The sequence below is a fragment of the Tripterygium wilfordii genome, chromosome 23 (assembly GCF_013401445.1).
Source record: "Tripterygium wilfordii isolate XIE 37 chromosome 23, ASM1340144v1, whole genome shotgun sequence".
Lineage (NCBI taxonomy): Eukaryota > Viridiplantae > Streptophyta > Magnoliopsida > Celastrales > Celastraceae > Tripterygium > Tripterygium wilfordii.
In genome coordinates, this window is record NC_052254.1 from 11,025,976 (window position 1) to 11,042,649 (window position 16,674).

The 16,674-nt window shown below is 35.1% G+C and overlaps 3 protein-coding genes across 3 annotated transcripts; 2 read left to right on the forward strand and 1 right to left on the reverse strand.

The window, feature by feature from the left end:
• Positions 1–2,519: 2,519 nt before the first annotated feature.
• LOC119992909 (probable flavin-containing monooxygenase 1) lies at positions 2,520–6,449 on the forward strand. Its single transcript, XM_038839743.1, has 5 exons — positions 2,520–3,054; positions 3,807–4,047; positions 5,219–5,397; positions 5,491–5,840; positions 5,916–6,449. Exons 1-5 carry the CDS (start codon positions 2,599–2,601, stop codon positions 6,259–6,261), a joined length of 1,572 nt encoding a protein of 523 aa, XP_038695671.1. The 5' UTR covers positions 2,520–2,598; the 3' UTR covers positions 6,262–6,449.
• LOC119992911 (peroxiredoxin Q, chloroplastic) lies at positions 6,405–8,565 on the reverse strand. Its single transcript, XM_038839744.1, has 4 exons — positions 8,122–8,565; positions 7,899–8,036; positions 7,514–7,603; positions 6,405–6,875 (listed from the first exon to the last, which is right to left on the reverse strand). Exons 1-4 carry the CDS (start codon positions 8,317–8,319, stop codon positions 6,657–6,659), a joined length of 645 nt encoding a protein of 214 aa, XP_038695672.1. The 5' UTR covers positions 8,320–8,565; the 3' UTR covers positions 6,405–6,656.
• Positions 8,566–12,286: 3,721 nt separating this feature from the next.
• LOC119993682 lies at positions 12,287–14,571 on the forward strand. The gene is made up of 3 exons (XM_038840890.1): positions 12,287–12,725; positions 13,428–13,970; positions 14,293–14,571. The coding sequence occupies exons 2-3, from the start codon at positions 13,520–13,522 to the stop codon at positions 14,319–14,321; spliced, it is 480 nt and encodes a 159-aa protein (XP_038696818.1). The 5' UTR covers positions 12,287–12,725; positions 13,428–13,519; the 3' UTR covers positions 14,322–14,571.
• The last annotated feature ends 2,103 nt before the right edge of the window (positions 14,572–16,674 follow it).

Below are 16,674 nucleotides of genomic sequence, written 5' to 3' on the forward strand. Positions count from 1 at the left end.
ATTTTAGTTCTCTCTAGACCTACAAGTTTGAAAAGTCGTAGGTAGTTTATATTTCATACAAATTACAAATATGGTCGATTGTACTTAACATCTAGAAATGTGTTTTGGTAAGTGGAAGCCACCGGACGGTCCTAATTTTTCTTCCACGTTTAATTATTGCATTTCTACCTAATTTGAATAAGGGTTGCCTAGCTAGGTAGTTTTGTCTTTAGACTGGAGATCTAGCCAAGAAAATGTTAGAACATGTGTCGAATTCGTTTGAATCATGAAAATGCACGTACGTCAACTTTAATTTACTTGAATCTTAATTAATTAAACACAAATTAAGTTCAAAACTCAACCATTAACTAATTAGCGGAAGGTCGAAAGACTTGATTGTATTAATAAAAATCGATACAGAGTAACACATCGAGCAGTAATTTTCTCTACCCAATGAACAGACGAAACTCATCAAGACAAGACCTAGCTATCAACAAATGAAAAAAAAATAAAACCTACTGGTATGAACGGACACCGGAGACACTACACCGAGTAGAACATCTGACTCCAAAAAAAATGAAAACACAATACACGTACCATTAGCTAATTAGATATGTAGATTAAGTAGTAAATTAAATATGTTAGGAAGTTAAAGGGAAGTGGGATTTTTAAAAAAGAAAAGAAAAAATAGAGTTGTTCTTCTTTATTATTCAAAGTCCAAAGAAACATCAATGCATGTGATCGCAAAGAAAACGAACGACAGAAGGTTGAATGGAAATATTTGAATCAACACATACTGACTCTCTTTATTAATTAATTACCATGGAACAAAGAAAATCTCCAAGAACATACCTACATATATATATATATATATGTATGTATGTATGTATGTATATATGAGTAGATTTTATTCATATTTGGTGGTGCTTAATTGGACTTTGATTTTCTTTCAAGAGACGTGTAGACACTTATTTTGATAAAATAATTTGTATTGGTTCGTACATTTGTGATTTGTTCATGGAAATTTCCGTTTGCATTCCATGAAAAATTCCCCTAAATTGACCACTGTTTTACATAGATTCATGCACATTGTTCTTCTGTTGATATTCATAAAGAAAGAAATATGAAAAGGGAAAAAAAAAAAATTTGAAAGAAAAAGTCTGCATAATTTGAATAATCTGAAAGGGACCACTGTTACAAACATATTTCATATATATATTGAAGAATTCTCACATATGCACCAATTATATATATCAATTTTACACACTTATTTTTCAATCATACATTATAGCGGGTCCCACAACAAATGTGTGGTCCCCACTTTTATTGTGATTTATTATAGTCATCGTTTGGAATGCGTAAAGTTAGTGGGCATATGATAATTTTTATATATATACATATATACACACATATGTTAACACACTCTTAAAGTAAGAATTAAAGCAAGAAGACTTTGGAAATTAAGGGGATGAATATTCATAATTTTAGGTAATTGTCCAAATATCAACAACAAAATGACTCCACTACTACTGCCGCCATGATAGAGACTGATAAACGCACGTAATTTGTGTATTTATACATATTCATAATTATATATATATATATATGAGTATTCTCAAGTGCGAACGGATATTCGCTTTATTTACAGTGTGTAAGAAAAAGTCAACAGCTACGGGGCCCAGTGTTTCGGGCCCCTACTCATATAAAGTGGTTAGTGGTTAATGGGTGTGTACAGGAGAAGAATTCTCCTATAAATATTTAAAATAAGGATTTAAAATAATTATAATTTTTTGATCATTGATTTAAGTGAAATGACTAGTGAGAACCCATTATTTTAGGTCTCACATGTTTTAAATCAATGGTAAAAATATGCGTATTTATTTTAAGTTCTTCCTTTGAGTACTTATAGGAGAATTCATCTATATATATGTATATAACTAATCCCGCGTTTTACAAATTGTTTATTAATGCGGATTATGCATGTTAGTTTATTACAAATTGGAACTAAATGTATGTGGGAAGTCTTCTTTTGGAGTTTCCTAGAAATGTATTGTCCTAATGATATGTACACATGCATACATATGTGTGTTGGCGTTTGAAAGTTACAGATCGAGAAACTTGTTCCGCAAGGATCCAAAGAATCATGAATGAAATTTCCCAACCATGATGAAACAATTTCACAAACACTACTACATATAATTAATAATAATTTTATTACAACTAGGGTTGACCAAAAATATCACGTCAAACCGAATTGACCGTCAAATCAATTGATTGGTCGGTTATTGTTAAACATACGTTAGTGAGAACCGATCAAATAAAAAAATGATCGATTGATCGATTAAATTTGTGTCAAAAACCTTAAAAAAAACGACTGTGAACACCAATAATTACAATAATTGAAAATGGTCGTTAGTTCCTTCATTTATCTATCCCCGTCCAAAAAGTCAACTTCACGTGCTTCACGCATGACCCACAATTGCGCTATAAATACACACATTTTTTCTACAAACCATGCATAGCCATCGCCCATCGATCACTCCAACAACGAAAGGAGGAAAAAAAAACCTTAAACCCCTTCATTGAAGCCCACCCAATTCTAACTAAGAATACCCAGTTATGCCTACTGCACATCAAGATTATAACAGCAACTCTCCTCCTATGGTCTCAAGAGTTGCAATTATAGGAGGTGGGGTTAGTGGTTTAGCTGCTCTGAAGCAGCTTGCTCACCACAATCCTATCCTCTTTGAGGCCTCTGACTCCATTGGAGGTGTTTGGGGAAGCTGTTCTTACAATTCAACCAAACTCCAGTCCTCCCGCTCCGATTACGAGTTCACTGATTTTCCATGGCCTAATAGAGATGATCCAAGTTTCCCTTCTCATCTTGAGATTCTGGATTACTTGGATTCTTATGTCAAACATTTCGATTTGTCAAAACATATCAACTTCAACTCAAAGGTGGTCGAACTTAAGTTCGTCGGAGATCGGGCCGGGACCGGTCCCGGAGAGTATGGGAGTCTATTGCCTGGTCAGCCTGTTTGGGAGGTGGCCGTTCAACACAACGAATCCATTCAGGTCTTTCCTTGATTTTGTTTTTCTTCCTTCAAAAAATATATAATATGTTTCAAGTAAAAACATTTAACTATTTTTAGAACACTCTAAGCTTCTTTTTCCTATCAAATTTGTTGTAAAATACGAATTTTAATTTTTTTTTTGATAATTAAAAACCCATTTGGCTTCTTGTATTTTTTTTTTCCGGAAAGAAGAAACTTTCATTAAGACGAATAGGGGAGACAATCCATCTCAATTACACGAGAAAGAAAACCAGGACTGGTGACAGTCCACATCTTTCATTTGGCTTCTTGTATTAGTTTCCAAAGATCATGCATTATTCCCACTTTTGCAGGTTCTTTTTTTTCTAGCTTTATACGTAAGAGCCTGCACCTCCACACAAATAACATTTTGGATGCTCTGGACAATCTCATACTAGTCCGCACAGTTTTGTCTTTCCAAGTCCAACACTAACTCGTACTAGTTTGAGGGTAGAAAAATCGTTTTTTACTAGTTAGTTACGAAGTTTGACCTATTATATATTGTACTTCCTATATTCTCTTGGACGATGTGAGACAATATACTTAACCCATTTATTATTCGATAGCTCGCCCAACACCACCTTGCACTGTAGAGGCTTGTGGCCCCGCTCACTCGAACCGGGTGTTACATTATAGATATCTTTGTAGCCAGGTTTTGTGTGTAACTCTATATGTGCTAAACATTAATGAAGGACAATGCTGATGCTCTTTATTTGGTTGATTTTATTGCTGCAGTGGTATGCGTTCGAATTTGTGGCAGTTTGCATTGGAAAATATGGCGATATACCTAAAATTCCAGCTTTTCCACACAACAAAGGGCCTGAAGTATTTAAAGGCCAGGTCTTGCACTCCATTGATTACTGCAAACTCAACCCTGAAGCTTCTTCTAAACTACTTAAAGGAAAGAAAGTTGTCGTCGTTGGATTCAAAAAATCTGCAATTGATCTTGCCATGGAGTCTGCTCAAGCTAACCAAGGTAATTAATTTAATTAATCAGTCTTAATTATATACACACACCAGACATCTAATTAATTAATTGAAACGCCTAATTATAACTTTGATGATTGAAGTTAACTTTAATATATTCACGGACAGGTAACAAAATATTAAACTTATGCAGAATCACGTTCATATATATGAACCCTCCTGCTTAATTTCTATCTTCATTATCCATTTAACACCATTCACGTGTGAGTGCCGCACTTACACCAAATAAATGGTGTCAAATGGATCCCTCACCTGAGAATTTTCTTAGAAATATATATATATAAACACATAAATACTCTTATTCGCACTTAAAATATGCACCACTTTTTTTAGGGTGTGAATGAGTGAAAAGACAAATGAAACCCACTATTTTAAGTCCCACATATTTCAAATCAATGTGAAAATATAGGTGCTCATTTTATGTGTACATTGGAGAATTCCTTTTATATATATATATATACACACACTACAAAGATGGTTTGTTTCGAATTTCCATGCAACATGGTTTGATGTTCACACAAGTCAAATAGAGAAATTAAAGGAGGAAATTCAAAAGAAAATTTCATAGAAAATGTTGACTACCTACGCACGTTTCCATTGATTCCAAATCACATGATTTTTGACTTCCACATATCCTAGTTTTGACGATTCATAATGATGACGCATATTATATATGACTTTTCGCAGATTGAGACATGTCTATATTTAGAAATTCAATAATATGCACAAACAGACAAGCAGACAACTCCTCTTTCTGTTCCAGATTTAGAATATTTTTTACAAAGTTGAAAATTGATCACCCATTCCTTAATTAGACTATTCAATTAATACTTTTTCATGCTGGGTTTTGATTCTTTTTCATAGAAAAGAAAAACAGAGATATTGATGGGCCTAATGTTGGACCTTCAACAAGCATTGATTTAACTTCTAAGAGCAGTCTCATAGATCCCAGCTTTTTTTTTTTTTAACATCTTAGCTATCTCAAATACTGATATAAGCGCACATAATTTCATATAAATCATCTGATGCATGTGGGGCCCATGATCACCTCATCAAGAGACAAAAAAACACTGAGATTCTTAGCATTTTTTGTTTGTTTGTTTAATTAGTACTTGTAACTTAATATTGATGTTGTATACATAAATATTATTGTGTTGAAGGTCCAGAAGGAGAACCATGTACAATGGTGGTAAGGACATTACATTGGACTGTCCCTCATTACTGGGTCTGGGGTCTGCCTTTCTTTATGTTCTTCTCAACAAGGTCTTCACAGTTCATCCATCAAACACCAAACCAGACCTTCCTCAGGACCCTCCTCTGCCTTTTCCTTTCTCCAATGGTAGCAATACAATCCCAAACTCAATTAACTAAATTTTTTCAGAAAAAAAGTGGATTACTATGTTACCTTATGCTTCATTTGGCTAATTAACAGAGGCAAGCAGTTTCGAAATTCATCGAGTCCTACTTGCTATGGAAACTTCCTCTGATAAAGTATGGATTGAAACCAGAACACCCATTTTTGGAAGACTATGCTTCTTGTCAGATGGCTATCATGCCAGAGAATTTCTTTGATGAGGCTAATAAGGGAAAGATTGTGTTCAAAAGAGCATCAAAATGGTGGTTCGGGAGGGAAGGGCTCGAATTCGAAGATAACACGAAATTAGCTGCTGATGTTGTGATTTTGGCAACAGGTTACGATGGGAAGAAAAAGCTCAAAACCATCTTGCCAGAACCTTTCCAGAGTTTGCTTGAATACACTTCTGGTGTCATGCCCTTATACAGGTAAGACCCCGACACACAACAAGTTAACTTACTGAGTTGAGACGGTATTTTAACAGTACGATTATTTCGTGGCAGGGGAACGATTCATCCGCTGATACCAAACATGGCATTTGTGGGATACATTGAGAGTGTTTCAAATCTACACACAGCAGAGCTGAGAAGCATGTGGCTGGCTAGACTAGTTGGTGACAAATTCAAACTCCCCAGTGTAGAGAAAATGCTTGAACAAGTATCTAAAGAGATAGAAGTCATGAAAAAGACTACCAGGTTCTACAAGAGGCATTGCATCTCTACATTTAGTATAAACCACAGTGATGAGATTTGTCAAGAAATGGGATGGAACTCCTGGAGGAAGAAAACCTGGCTAGCGGAAGCTTTTAGCGCTTATGGTAGTCAGGACTACGAAGAACATGAAATGTAGGAAAAGAAAAAGAAATGTTTGCTTCAATTCTTGCATTAGAAAGGTTAATTTCTTATGCATCTCAGATCTACTGCAAGAGATAGATCTAGTAAATCAAAATAAAGCATGTACTACCCTAAAAGAGGACCAAATTGTCCGACGCAACCAAAAACGTATACTATATATTCAATGCTGACAGTTGTTCAGGAACTATGATATGTGAAAGAAAAAAATTAGCAATTGAATTTGAAATTTCCAATAGCAAAAATCTCGCTTTAACATCGCTACAAGGCTTCACGGCAAAAGCCACAGGATCTTAGGTAGGGCTGCAAATAATATAGGAACACTGTCTAACACCAACAAAACAAACACAATAGTCATGGGAGAAGAATACAAGGCAGTCTTACCCCACCGGTTCAGAGGCTTTGAAGTAGTTTCAAGGTTTCATCGATATGCTTTTCAGGTTGGAACTGGTTATTATAGATTAGTTGAACAACACCATTCCTGTCAAGAACATAAGTCTGTCTCCCAGGTAAAGTTCCAAAAAGATCAGATGGGACTCCCCAATCTTTTCTAATCTTGTTACCCTCATCCGCCAGCAATGTAAATGGAAGTCTATACTTCTTTGCAAAAGCCTACATACATCCAGTAAAAAATCATTAACTTCTAGCACCAATGGCAATGGATAAAAGACATCAGAATCAATGAGTTCTAAATATGGTATTTATATTTATCATATGCTGATCGGCAAAAATACAACCTTGGTGAACAGATTGTTTAGAGTGATTCAACTGAACAAAAAAGGCCAATCACTTTACCGAAAAGCTGTATACCCCGATGGCCATCATTCATCACTCAAACTATCATGAAAATAAACGAACGTGCATGTATGTAATGTAGGGCTTTGGCATAAGTAGATGCAAATGGAGCTTGGACTGAAAGTAAAACAACCCCATGAAGAAATTGTTCCACCGCAGAGGATAAGTGGCAATCAGATGCATTCTTCTATACAAGGAATTGAACCCTTTTGGCAGCAATGAATGGAGATTGAGATTGTCTTTGGAATCAAGAATTTTTTGGGGCATTCACATAAATTATGGCTCAAAATGAGATTGATACTGACTTTAAGGGAATGTCAAATACTAATGCCAACTAAATTGGTTTACAAGCATTTTGGGTCATTTAGTAATCAAAACGTAAAATCAATCCTTAGACGGAAAAATAAAATCCTTAAGCATATAATTCATTTCAAGTCATAATATTGTTACATTACCTTGTGTGATGAAGGATCATCACCACTAATTCCAACAACCTCTGCCCCTGCTTTCTTAAATTTCTCATAAGAATCTCTGAAAGCACAAGCCTGAAAAAGTACCTCTTTGTTAGGTGGGAAACCATTCATGACTAGTCAAATTCATTCAAATTCGCAATCCCAATCATAATTTTATTAGAAAAGTGAACTATAATAAAGGAACAACACATTTTAAACAACATATTGCTTGGAGTGCTGATTTACTTGGATGATTAAAAGGAATTATACCTGAATATTGCAGAGGCTAGCAGATTATACACAGTTTTCCTCTTATCTTGCCTACATTGGCTAGACCATGCAACTCCAAAACAAAAATTTTGAGGCAACTCAATAGATAGAAAATCACCTGCTTGGTACAGCCTGGGGTCTCATCAGCAGGGTAGAAGTAGACAACAACAGGCTTGCCTTTGAATTTGGAGAGACTCACACTCTTCCCATCCTGATCTTTCAATGTAAATGAAGGTGGAGCCTGGCCTTTGTTCACCTGCAGAAAATACACAATGACATGAATTTTACAAACCCATCACCACAAAAGCACAAATATTCATTAATAAGTGAAGCCAACATACCTTAGCGAAAATAGCAGTTTTCACTGAAGAATAAGAATTTGGGTTCGACAGAGATGGGGAATGCGAGAATTTGAGGCCATGAAACTGAGATTGTGAGGATCCGGACACAATGGGAAGGGCTTTGGGAAGTGGGTTTTTCGGAGATTGCGTAGGGAGTAGAGTTGGAAGAGAGTTGTTAGGGAGAGAAAGAGAAGCCATTTGAGAATTGAGAGTTTTTGCAGGACAAGCGAAGGCAAGTATCCTTCCTTCCTTATCGTTTGAGGCTCTTCTTTTTTTCTGATTTATCTAAGCAGATGAGTTGTTTTGAGCGACACGAAGGTGGTATCATCCTTCAATGAGGGGTGGCAATTGCCAATTGGACGTAGATGGATTGGCCTTTTGCCTTGGACCGTTTCTCGCCCCAAATCTGTGAATCTGAAAAAATGCGAAAACAGTTAATTGAAGATGAAAGTGTTTTTAGAACAAAAAATAGGGGAAATTAGATAGAAGGACAAAATACAATATTTGTACTCCAATAAGGACAAACCGGGGAAAAGTTTAGAAAAGAGGACAAATGATATTAAGTGACTTAAATGTCCCTACATATACATTAATTCTCCTTTCTTATTCTTCTTCCTTCCGCTTTTTTCTTTTCTACAACAAATACTCTTCTTCTTCCTTCCACTTTCTTCTTCCTTGATCGGTGTCTCCTAGGGCTGTTATTGGTACGGTTACCGTTACCAAACACCGAATACCGTTACCATACCGATTCTTTCGGTAACTCAAAAAATGTTACCGTTACCGTTACCGGAAGAGTTGGTATACCGATGGTCGGTATACCGATTGATCGGTAATGATAAGTCGGTAATTGGTAAATTTACCAATTCTTAAAACCTACTTAAAAAAGAGAAGAAAAAAAATGCATCAAATAGCATTGTGCTTAATAGTCATTGTATGAGACTACAACACTTTTATCTTGCCTACAATATCAATAATAAAATTGATAGATTAATGAGAAGGATTATTGTGGTACATGTGAATCAGAGAAAAGATCTATCAATCAGAGAAAAAAAGAAATGATAATTCACATAACATTATTCCAGCAATCTATAACGAAAAATCTTTCATTTCATTAATTTATAATATTTTTAGTATCCGAAGTGTTTTAAACTCCACAGCGGGAAAGCTAGAAGAAACAAGATAAATAAAAGATAAAAGACCATAATGGAAACGGAGAAGAAAAGCCAATAATCAATACCAACAAAGAATTTTGTTATGTAACAAACACTGCTTTAAAGTTAATGAAATTGCTACGAGTGATATCCCTAAAAATAATCAATGGTCTAGATTAAATTAGATCAATCTAATGGTCATAATTAAATAAAACTAAAACTAAAACTAAAACTAAAACTAAAACTAAAACTAAAACTAAATATAATATTAATATATATTTACTATATATGTAGGTAATCGGGAAATTTACCGGTTTTGAACTTTACTTACCGTTACCGTTACCGTTACCGAAGTCATCGGTAAATTTACCGTACCGAACAATTGGTAACGGTATACCAATCTTCTGCTATTTTCGGTAACCAATACGTCGGTAATGGTATACCAATGGATAATTTACCATACCAATAACAGCCCTAGTGTCTCCTCTCTTCTTCATTCACTGCTTCTTCTCTCCTTTTCCTTTGCTTGCAACATAGATCGGTGTTTATTCTTCTTCTTTCTTGCAACTAAAATTGAGGTTTCTTCTTCTTCCTTCACTTGGGACAAAGACAAATCTGCAAAGCAGAGCTCTTGATCTAAAGAGAGAAATAGAGAACGAAAATGAAAAAACCGTCATTCGATTGTCATCACTAGATCTGATATTTTATCTGTTTTGGAGCTGTTAATATTATATCTGTTTTGCATATGTTGAAATTACATATGATAAGGCGTATCATCTTTCTTCCTTTTTTGTATTTTTTTCCTTCTAATTCTGGTTATGGTTATGATGGATGTGTTTATATATTATCAATTTTGGATATGTTGAAATTTTATCTGTTTCTCCAAAATATTATCTGTTTCTCCAAAATATTATATGTTTTATCTGTCATAAATTTTCAAATGAAATCTGTCTAAAAAACATAACAAAATTAAACCAAATTAGTTTCACCTACCTAAAATGTATAGATAACATATATATTCAACAATCTAGAATTTCATTATCTATCATAATATGTTCATGAATACAATCATAAAATCCAAAAAAAAACACAAAAAATAAGATGATAGTATTACATGTCTTTCTATTGTGGTTTCCTAACTTCTCACATCTAATACACATAATTTTCCTTCTCCACTATAAAAATAAGATATCTACTAGAAACATATATTATATATTAGAAACATATAACATATCAATAGGTGCAGGTCGAAACAGATAACAAATTACCAGATTCGTGGGAATGGTGGACCACCGTCGTTCGCCCATCGATCAAGGTCGCCGACCCACCAAAACGAAGCGCCAGAACACCATGACCAATCCCTAGCCATCATTCGCTGCCATCAATTGCTGATTCCATTGGATTTTGACATTGAAATCGCGGCCAATCATGAAGAAAAGTGTCCGATCCAGCCATCGGAGACTTTGTCGCCTCCAGCAACCACCACGGGAGTGTAACCCATACCTAGACGCACCATCCCTGCCCATTGGTTGGTCGGAATAGTCGTCGAAAAAGGAAGATTCAATTTGGGTGTCAAATGAGGAAGAAGAGAATATGAGGGTATTGCTGTTAATAAAATAAATATTTATAACTTTTTGTCCTTTATGAAATATTTTTTAAACTTAATGGACCTTATGGAACAAAACTTATTGGAACAAAATTTTTAATAAAGGGACTTATCACTAATTTTCCCCAATATATATATATATATACCTAGGAAAGTTGATAAAATTATTATGAGCTTATCCCCAAATTTATATGACGTGTGAAATAATCATTGATCATAAACATGTAGAATCAACTGAATATCCAACATCTCACATTAATGCAAGTGAGCTGTTGGTTGAACGGCAATCACATTACATGTAAGGGATCACCCACCCATTAGGGTGTGAGTTCGAATCCTACCCCCTTCCAAAACCCCAATTGCAAAAAAAATCTCACATTAATTTGGTGGAAAATGATAGTCATATTTTAGGGTCTCAAACATTATTCAATTATTATTTATTTACACAAAAGTTCATAGCATATACCAATTATTCAATTAACTAAGAATTATTGAATTACTTGAATTTCTATCTAGGAAACACAAAAAATAAAAATTATTGAAACATTTAAATTTATTTGTGAGGGGTGTCTTTCAAACAACCCAATAGTTTAAGAGTTCGAAATTTAGATCCAATGATTTGATCACTTATTTGCTTGTAGTTGGGATGAACTTCAATTCTTAGTTACTATTTTTTCTCAAAAATCATGTTAAATTATGATTTTTTTAAATGACATATTAGAATTTAGGAGTTAAGAAATTGTTCAAAGTTTACGGTGTAGGATTTTCTTTTTCAAAATTTACTATATTATAACATTATGAACAATGGTGGCCTTGAGGTGGGACAACACTGGCAATCGCCCCGGCCCCCCAAATCCCCAGGCCCCAAATTTTTTTTAAAAATATTAATTTTATTGTAGTTCAAACACAAAAAAAAAACCAATTAAAAAATCAATAATTCCCAACATATTTCAACTAAAAAAGCAATTAAAATAAATTTTTAAAATAAATTAACAAGAAAACATGGACTTGTTTTGTAGAGTTCGTCTGGGATCCCCGTAGACTCAGGTACGCTACTGATTATGAACACTAAAATACTCAATAACACATTTTAAAATATAATTTAACATAATATTGGGTGCGAATTGGAGCTCCCCTTATCCCGTTGGCTTGTCCCCAAACCCTAAAATAGTCGGGGGGGTTATGGTGCCTTTTAGCCTTGTTTCAACTACAAAATAGTAATCAATTCAATTTCAAATATGCAAAAAAAAAAAAAAAAACCACTAAAAAAGAGTACAAATTCAAACGGAAACTTGGGTCAGTGGGTGGCCTACATATGGACTTAAAGAACTCAAATGGGCCCAACAGAAAGTGGATCTTTGTCCCGAAACAAAATCAAAAGCTCACCTGAACCCATTATCAGCTCCAAACTGTCGCCAATCGCCGCCATGGATGCATGCACGTGTTAAAGTTGAGCTAATCCAGCGTTACAAATACGCTTTCCCTTCTCCTTCTCCTTCTCCTTCTCACCTGTTCGTATTATTCACCGAGTTCACAAATTTGTTTCGGCTTCCCAATCCATTGTAATCATTCCTTCCCTTCTTAGGAAAAAACCGGATTCTCCGACTCCGTCTCTGCACCCAAGAAAATTCATAATTTTAATTTTCAAAATTCCTTCGAGACAATCATTCCCCCATATTATAAAAACGTTCTCGAAATTCAGGTTTGGGATTTGAATTGATAGAAAGGTTTCCTATATCATAAATCTCTCTGCTGCTGCTTGCTCTGCATTTCCGCCCTCCGAAGCTCCCATGGCATTCCTTAATCCGGTTCGCGAGTGACTGCTCTTCCGTCTTCTCCTCTGTCAGGTAGGTATATAAAATATGCGTACGTACAATATACATACATTCTATGTTGTCGTTTGTTGTCTTCGACGTGTTTTTTGATTTAGATCCATGTAGATACCGATGTTCTGTGTTTGTGGTATGATTTTACATTTTAGATCCATGAATTTTTTGTATTTATGTATAAATTAGATGGAGGCTGATAGATCTGGATGATCAGTGTTCATTTGAATCGGAAGATGAGAAATGTATTAAGATTAAAAGCATTAATCCTCGTTTTCAAATGTTAATTTGATGCAAATGAGAAGAAAATTGTTGCATGGTTTGAATATTCAATATGAGTGGTTGTTAGGAGTAGCAGAAGAATTATTTTGGTGATTTTGGTAACGTATTTCTCCCTTTCCCCTACATATTGTTTAGATTAAGAGACTCATTTTTTGTAAAAGGTCGTGATGTTAGAGATTTTTATTTTCTTGGATACTTTAGTTGTTTGATAATTTTGGAAAAATTGGGCTCTGCTTTGTAATTAGTTGATGAAAATCTTGATTCTATGTGACAACTGATCAAAATGTAGTTGAGTTCTGTTGATAGAAATGGCTTGTTGTAAGATTTCATTGCACAGTAATTGACAGATTGCAGTTCGTGAACTTATTGATCGGATAAATAGGGATATTGTTTCTTGTTTGATGATACCATTTCATTGGTTTCTTTATCACATAAAATCAGTGGAAGAAGATCTGATGAGACGTGAAAGTCTTGGAACAAACACTCTGACCTCAATCCTGTGGATCTTTTTACTGCTGTGGTGAACATTCACAATGGAAGACCATGGAAGCAACAAGTTGACTGGTATCTGGCATATTGTTAGGCTAAAGGAAATACTCCAGAAGTGGCAATCGAACGCGCTTGGCTCAAAGGTAGACGGTCAATGTTCTAGTCAAACTCATGGGGGCATTTCACCCGCAATTAGTAAGAGGATAGCAGAAGTCAAATGTTGTGATTCGGATGAGGAGAGCTGCCAGAGCCCTGAACCACCGCCTGATGTCCCCAAAGGATATTTGGCGGTTTATGTTGGGCCGGAGCTTCGGAGGTTTATCATTCCCACTAGATATCTTAGCCACTCTTTATTCAAGGTATTGCTGGAAAAGGCTGAAGAGGAGTTTGGGTTTGATCACTGCGGCGGGCTGACTATCCCATGCGAGATTGAGACCTTTAAGATTCTCCTGAAGTGCATGGAGAACCACCAAACGGATCACCATGATGTCTCAGGTAGGTTTTCTTTAGATTTTTCATAAACTTAATTGGGCTTAAATTCATGTTATAGCCTGTATTCCATTTTCCACTTGAGCCATGAAATTGCAGAGCCTTCAGTTGTAGTTGAACGCCTGCAAACTATACATTTCCTGATACTGTTTTTCTTTCTAAGAGCGCTTTAAATAGTCAAATTTAATAGCAATCTAGTTACATCATGAAGAAAAAACAATCTTACATTTTATATCCAACCAACAATATACATTATTTTTGGTTCATCAGATTGCTTCTCTTTGTCATTGTCGTCATTCTCACTGAAGCATTATGTTGTTATTTGCAGTTGAAGATTCATTAGGCACAGAAGAATAACGAACGGATCATAGTGTTCGAGATTTTAGGGCTGATTTCCATATGTAAAGCAATATCTCCTTTGTATGCAGATATGTTTTCAATTTTCAACCACTAAGATAGGATACTCTATTTAGAAAATTTTCTTATGTGTTTGCTGAATTTGTTGTTGGGTGTTGTAAAATTTGACATTGCCTTCCTCTAATTGGAAGCTTGATCAGCATCTGATTGTTAAATGAACTTGATAGTGTTTCCAACAGAAGATTCTGAGCATCCATTATTATTAATATCTGCCATCAGCCTTTTGTTTCAGTTGTGTCCTCATCTTCCTTCTCTGATTAGTGTTATTGCGGAGTCTTGTCACCGGAGTTGTCTACCCAACAATGCTTAAGATATGGTAAGGTATGTAGTGTACTTCTCCTCTCACTGATGTTACTGGCTCGCAAATTTTGCTTATTCTTTGACAGGAAGTTAGTGGAAATAAATATGGGTTTACAGTCTGGAATTGGATTCACAAATGGTGTAGTTTTCACATTCATTGGTTCATTGGATGACCCAGTCTTTCAGTTTTGGGAATATAATTATAAGTTTATTCATTCAATATCGTTTATAATCTCAGATATTATAATAAGATGATTTTGCTGATAACAACTGATTCCCATGCATGTGATAGATATGTGATGAGAATCTCACATCGGAAGATGGTGAGTTTGGAGTCTAGCTTATAAGGGAGGACAAACCTCCTATTGTCAACCTGAGTTTTTAATAGAGAGTTAGATCCAAACTTGTGATGCTAGACTTGAGCCCCATCCCTTGTGGTGGGTATTCATCATTGGTGCTTTCATTGAGAATAGGCGGGCCTACCGCAGAACACATCCCTTGTTGAGTTGGATTAGCTAACAATGAGTCAAATCCATTGTGGGTGGGTTGGAAAAGTGAAAAAATGACATAAAAAAAAGAGAGAAAAAAAAAGGCTCTTAAAAAATTAACTGGGAAAACCATAGATCCATTGGACTTAGCAAGACTATGTGACCCTGACTCGCAAGGTTTGGGGCGGTAAGTGAGCCGTATGCCGAAATGAGAATCTCATATCGGAAGATGGTGAGTTTGGAGTCTAGTTTATAAGGGAGGACAAATCTCCTATTATCAATCTAGTTTTTCAATAGAGACTTAGACCCAAACTTGTGATGTTAGACTTGAGCCCCCATCCCGTGTGACGGGTATTTATCAATATGATACGACTGATTCCATGCATGTGAGGGATATGATACGACTGATTCCATGCATGTGAGAAAGATGTGGTAACATGAATAGGTTCTCTTGTCATTGCGTTGCTGCTTCTCTCTCAAGCCATCAATGATTTATTACAAAGAGTTCTTCCTCACCTCCTCAAGCATCAACTAAATCATTGAGTAATAATAGAGTAAGTTGGAAAGAGGTGATCATTATCCAAACTATATGCCTCATTTGTGGCTGTTATTAGAACTCCCTCTCTTACACATGCAACCACTCTGTTGGACCATACATCGCTCTAGAAAGAAAAGAAAAAAAAGAAAAAGTGTCATGATTTCCATCATTTGTTTACATTTCACATGCCCATATGTTTCCTCGTTTTATAGGTCATGTTTTTTGTGTCCAATCCCAAACACCAAAAAAAAAATAAAAAATGGGGCTTCCCTTTCCAATCTACATCACATGCAAATTTAGCCTTTGCTAGATTTTTTTAGTAACGTGGAAGTCGCTCAGCTGCCAAAAGATTATTGATTGTTAAATTTTAGATCACATTGAAGACCTCGCAATCGACATGAACTTGTTGAGACCTGAGCCGACACCTAATATGGGAAGATAAAACAAGATGATATTTGTAAACACTGGGCTGAGCAATGACTCATCTTGCAAATTATGATAATAGAAACACCAATAAAACTTAAACTTATAACTTCCCACTTATGTCAAAAGTTACCGCGGTTACGAGAACCGCGAGGTCTTCAATGTGGACCTAATATATATATATATATATATATATATATATATATATATATATATATTGACTTATAGTAATAAAGTTAATTGATTTGTAAGTCTAATGAGCCAGTTGTGCATTTTATTAAAGCCCCATCTAGAACTAGAAGCACCGACTTTTGATTATGGAATTATTAAAAAAATTGCATGCCATAGGGAGATGAACTTAGCTCTACAAACCTCCAATTTTATAATTAAACGAAAGTCACAAAGTTATGACTTTCAATTTAATCAAGGAAAATAATCACAAAAAAAAGCCCTTCTGACTCTAATAATGTTTTTGTATTTCTTATATTTTGGTTGAAAAAGTATTCAAGGTTCCTTTGATATCATCATATAATTCAGCAACAAT

Bases quoted from the DNA above. Each gene is read 5' to 3' on its own strand.
- LOC119992909 (XM_038839743.1), top strand. From the start codon at position 2,599: ATGCCTACTGCACATCAAGATTATAACAGCAACTCTCCTCCTATGGTC. The intron at 3,055-3,806 runs GTCTTTCCTTGA...TTATTGCTGCAG, and splicing joins AACACAACGAATCCATTCAG to TGGTATGCGTTCGAATTTGT. The intron at 5,398-5,490 runs GTAGCAATACAA...GCTAATTAACAG, and splicing joins GCCTTTTCCTTTCTCCAATG to AGGCAAGCAGTTTCGAAATT.
- LOC119992911 (XM_038839744.1), bottom strand. From the start codon at position 8,319: ATGGCTTCTCTTTCTCTCCCTAACAACTCTCTTCCAACTCTACTCCCT. The intron at 7,604-7,898 runs GTGATTTTCTAT...GTACTTTTTCAG, and splicing joins CCCCAGGCTGTACCAAGCAG to GCTTGTGCTTTCAGAGATTC. The intron at 6,876-7,513 runs GTAATGTAACAA...GGATGTATGTAG, and splicing joins ATGATCCTTCATCACACAAG to GCTTTTGCAAAGAAGTATAG.
- LOC119993682 (XM_038840890.1), top strand. From the start codon at position 13,520: ATGGAAGACCATGGAAGCAACAAGTTGACTGGTATCTGGCATATTGTT. The intron at 13,971-14,292 runs GTAGGTTTTCTT...TGTTATTTGCAG, and splicing joins GGATCACCATGATGTCTCAG to TTGAAGATTCATTAGGCACA.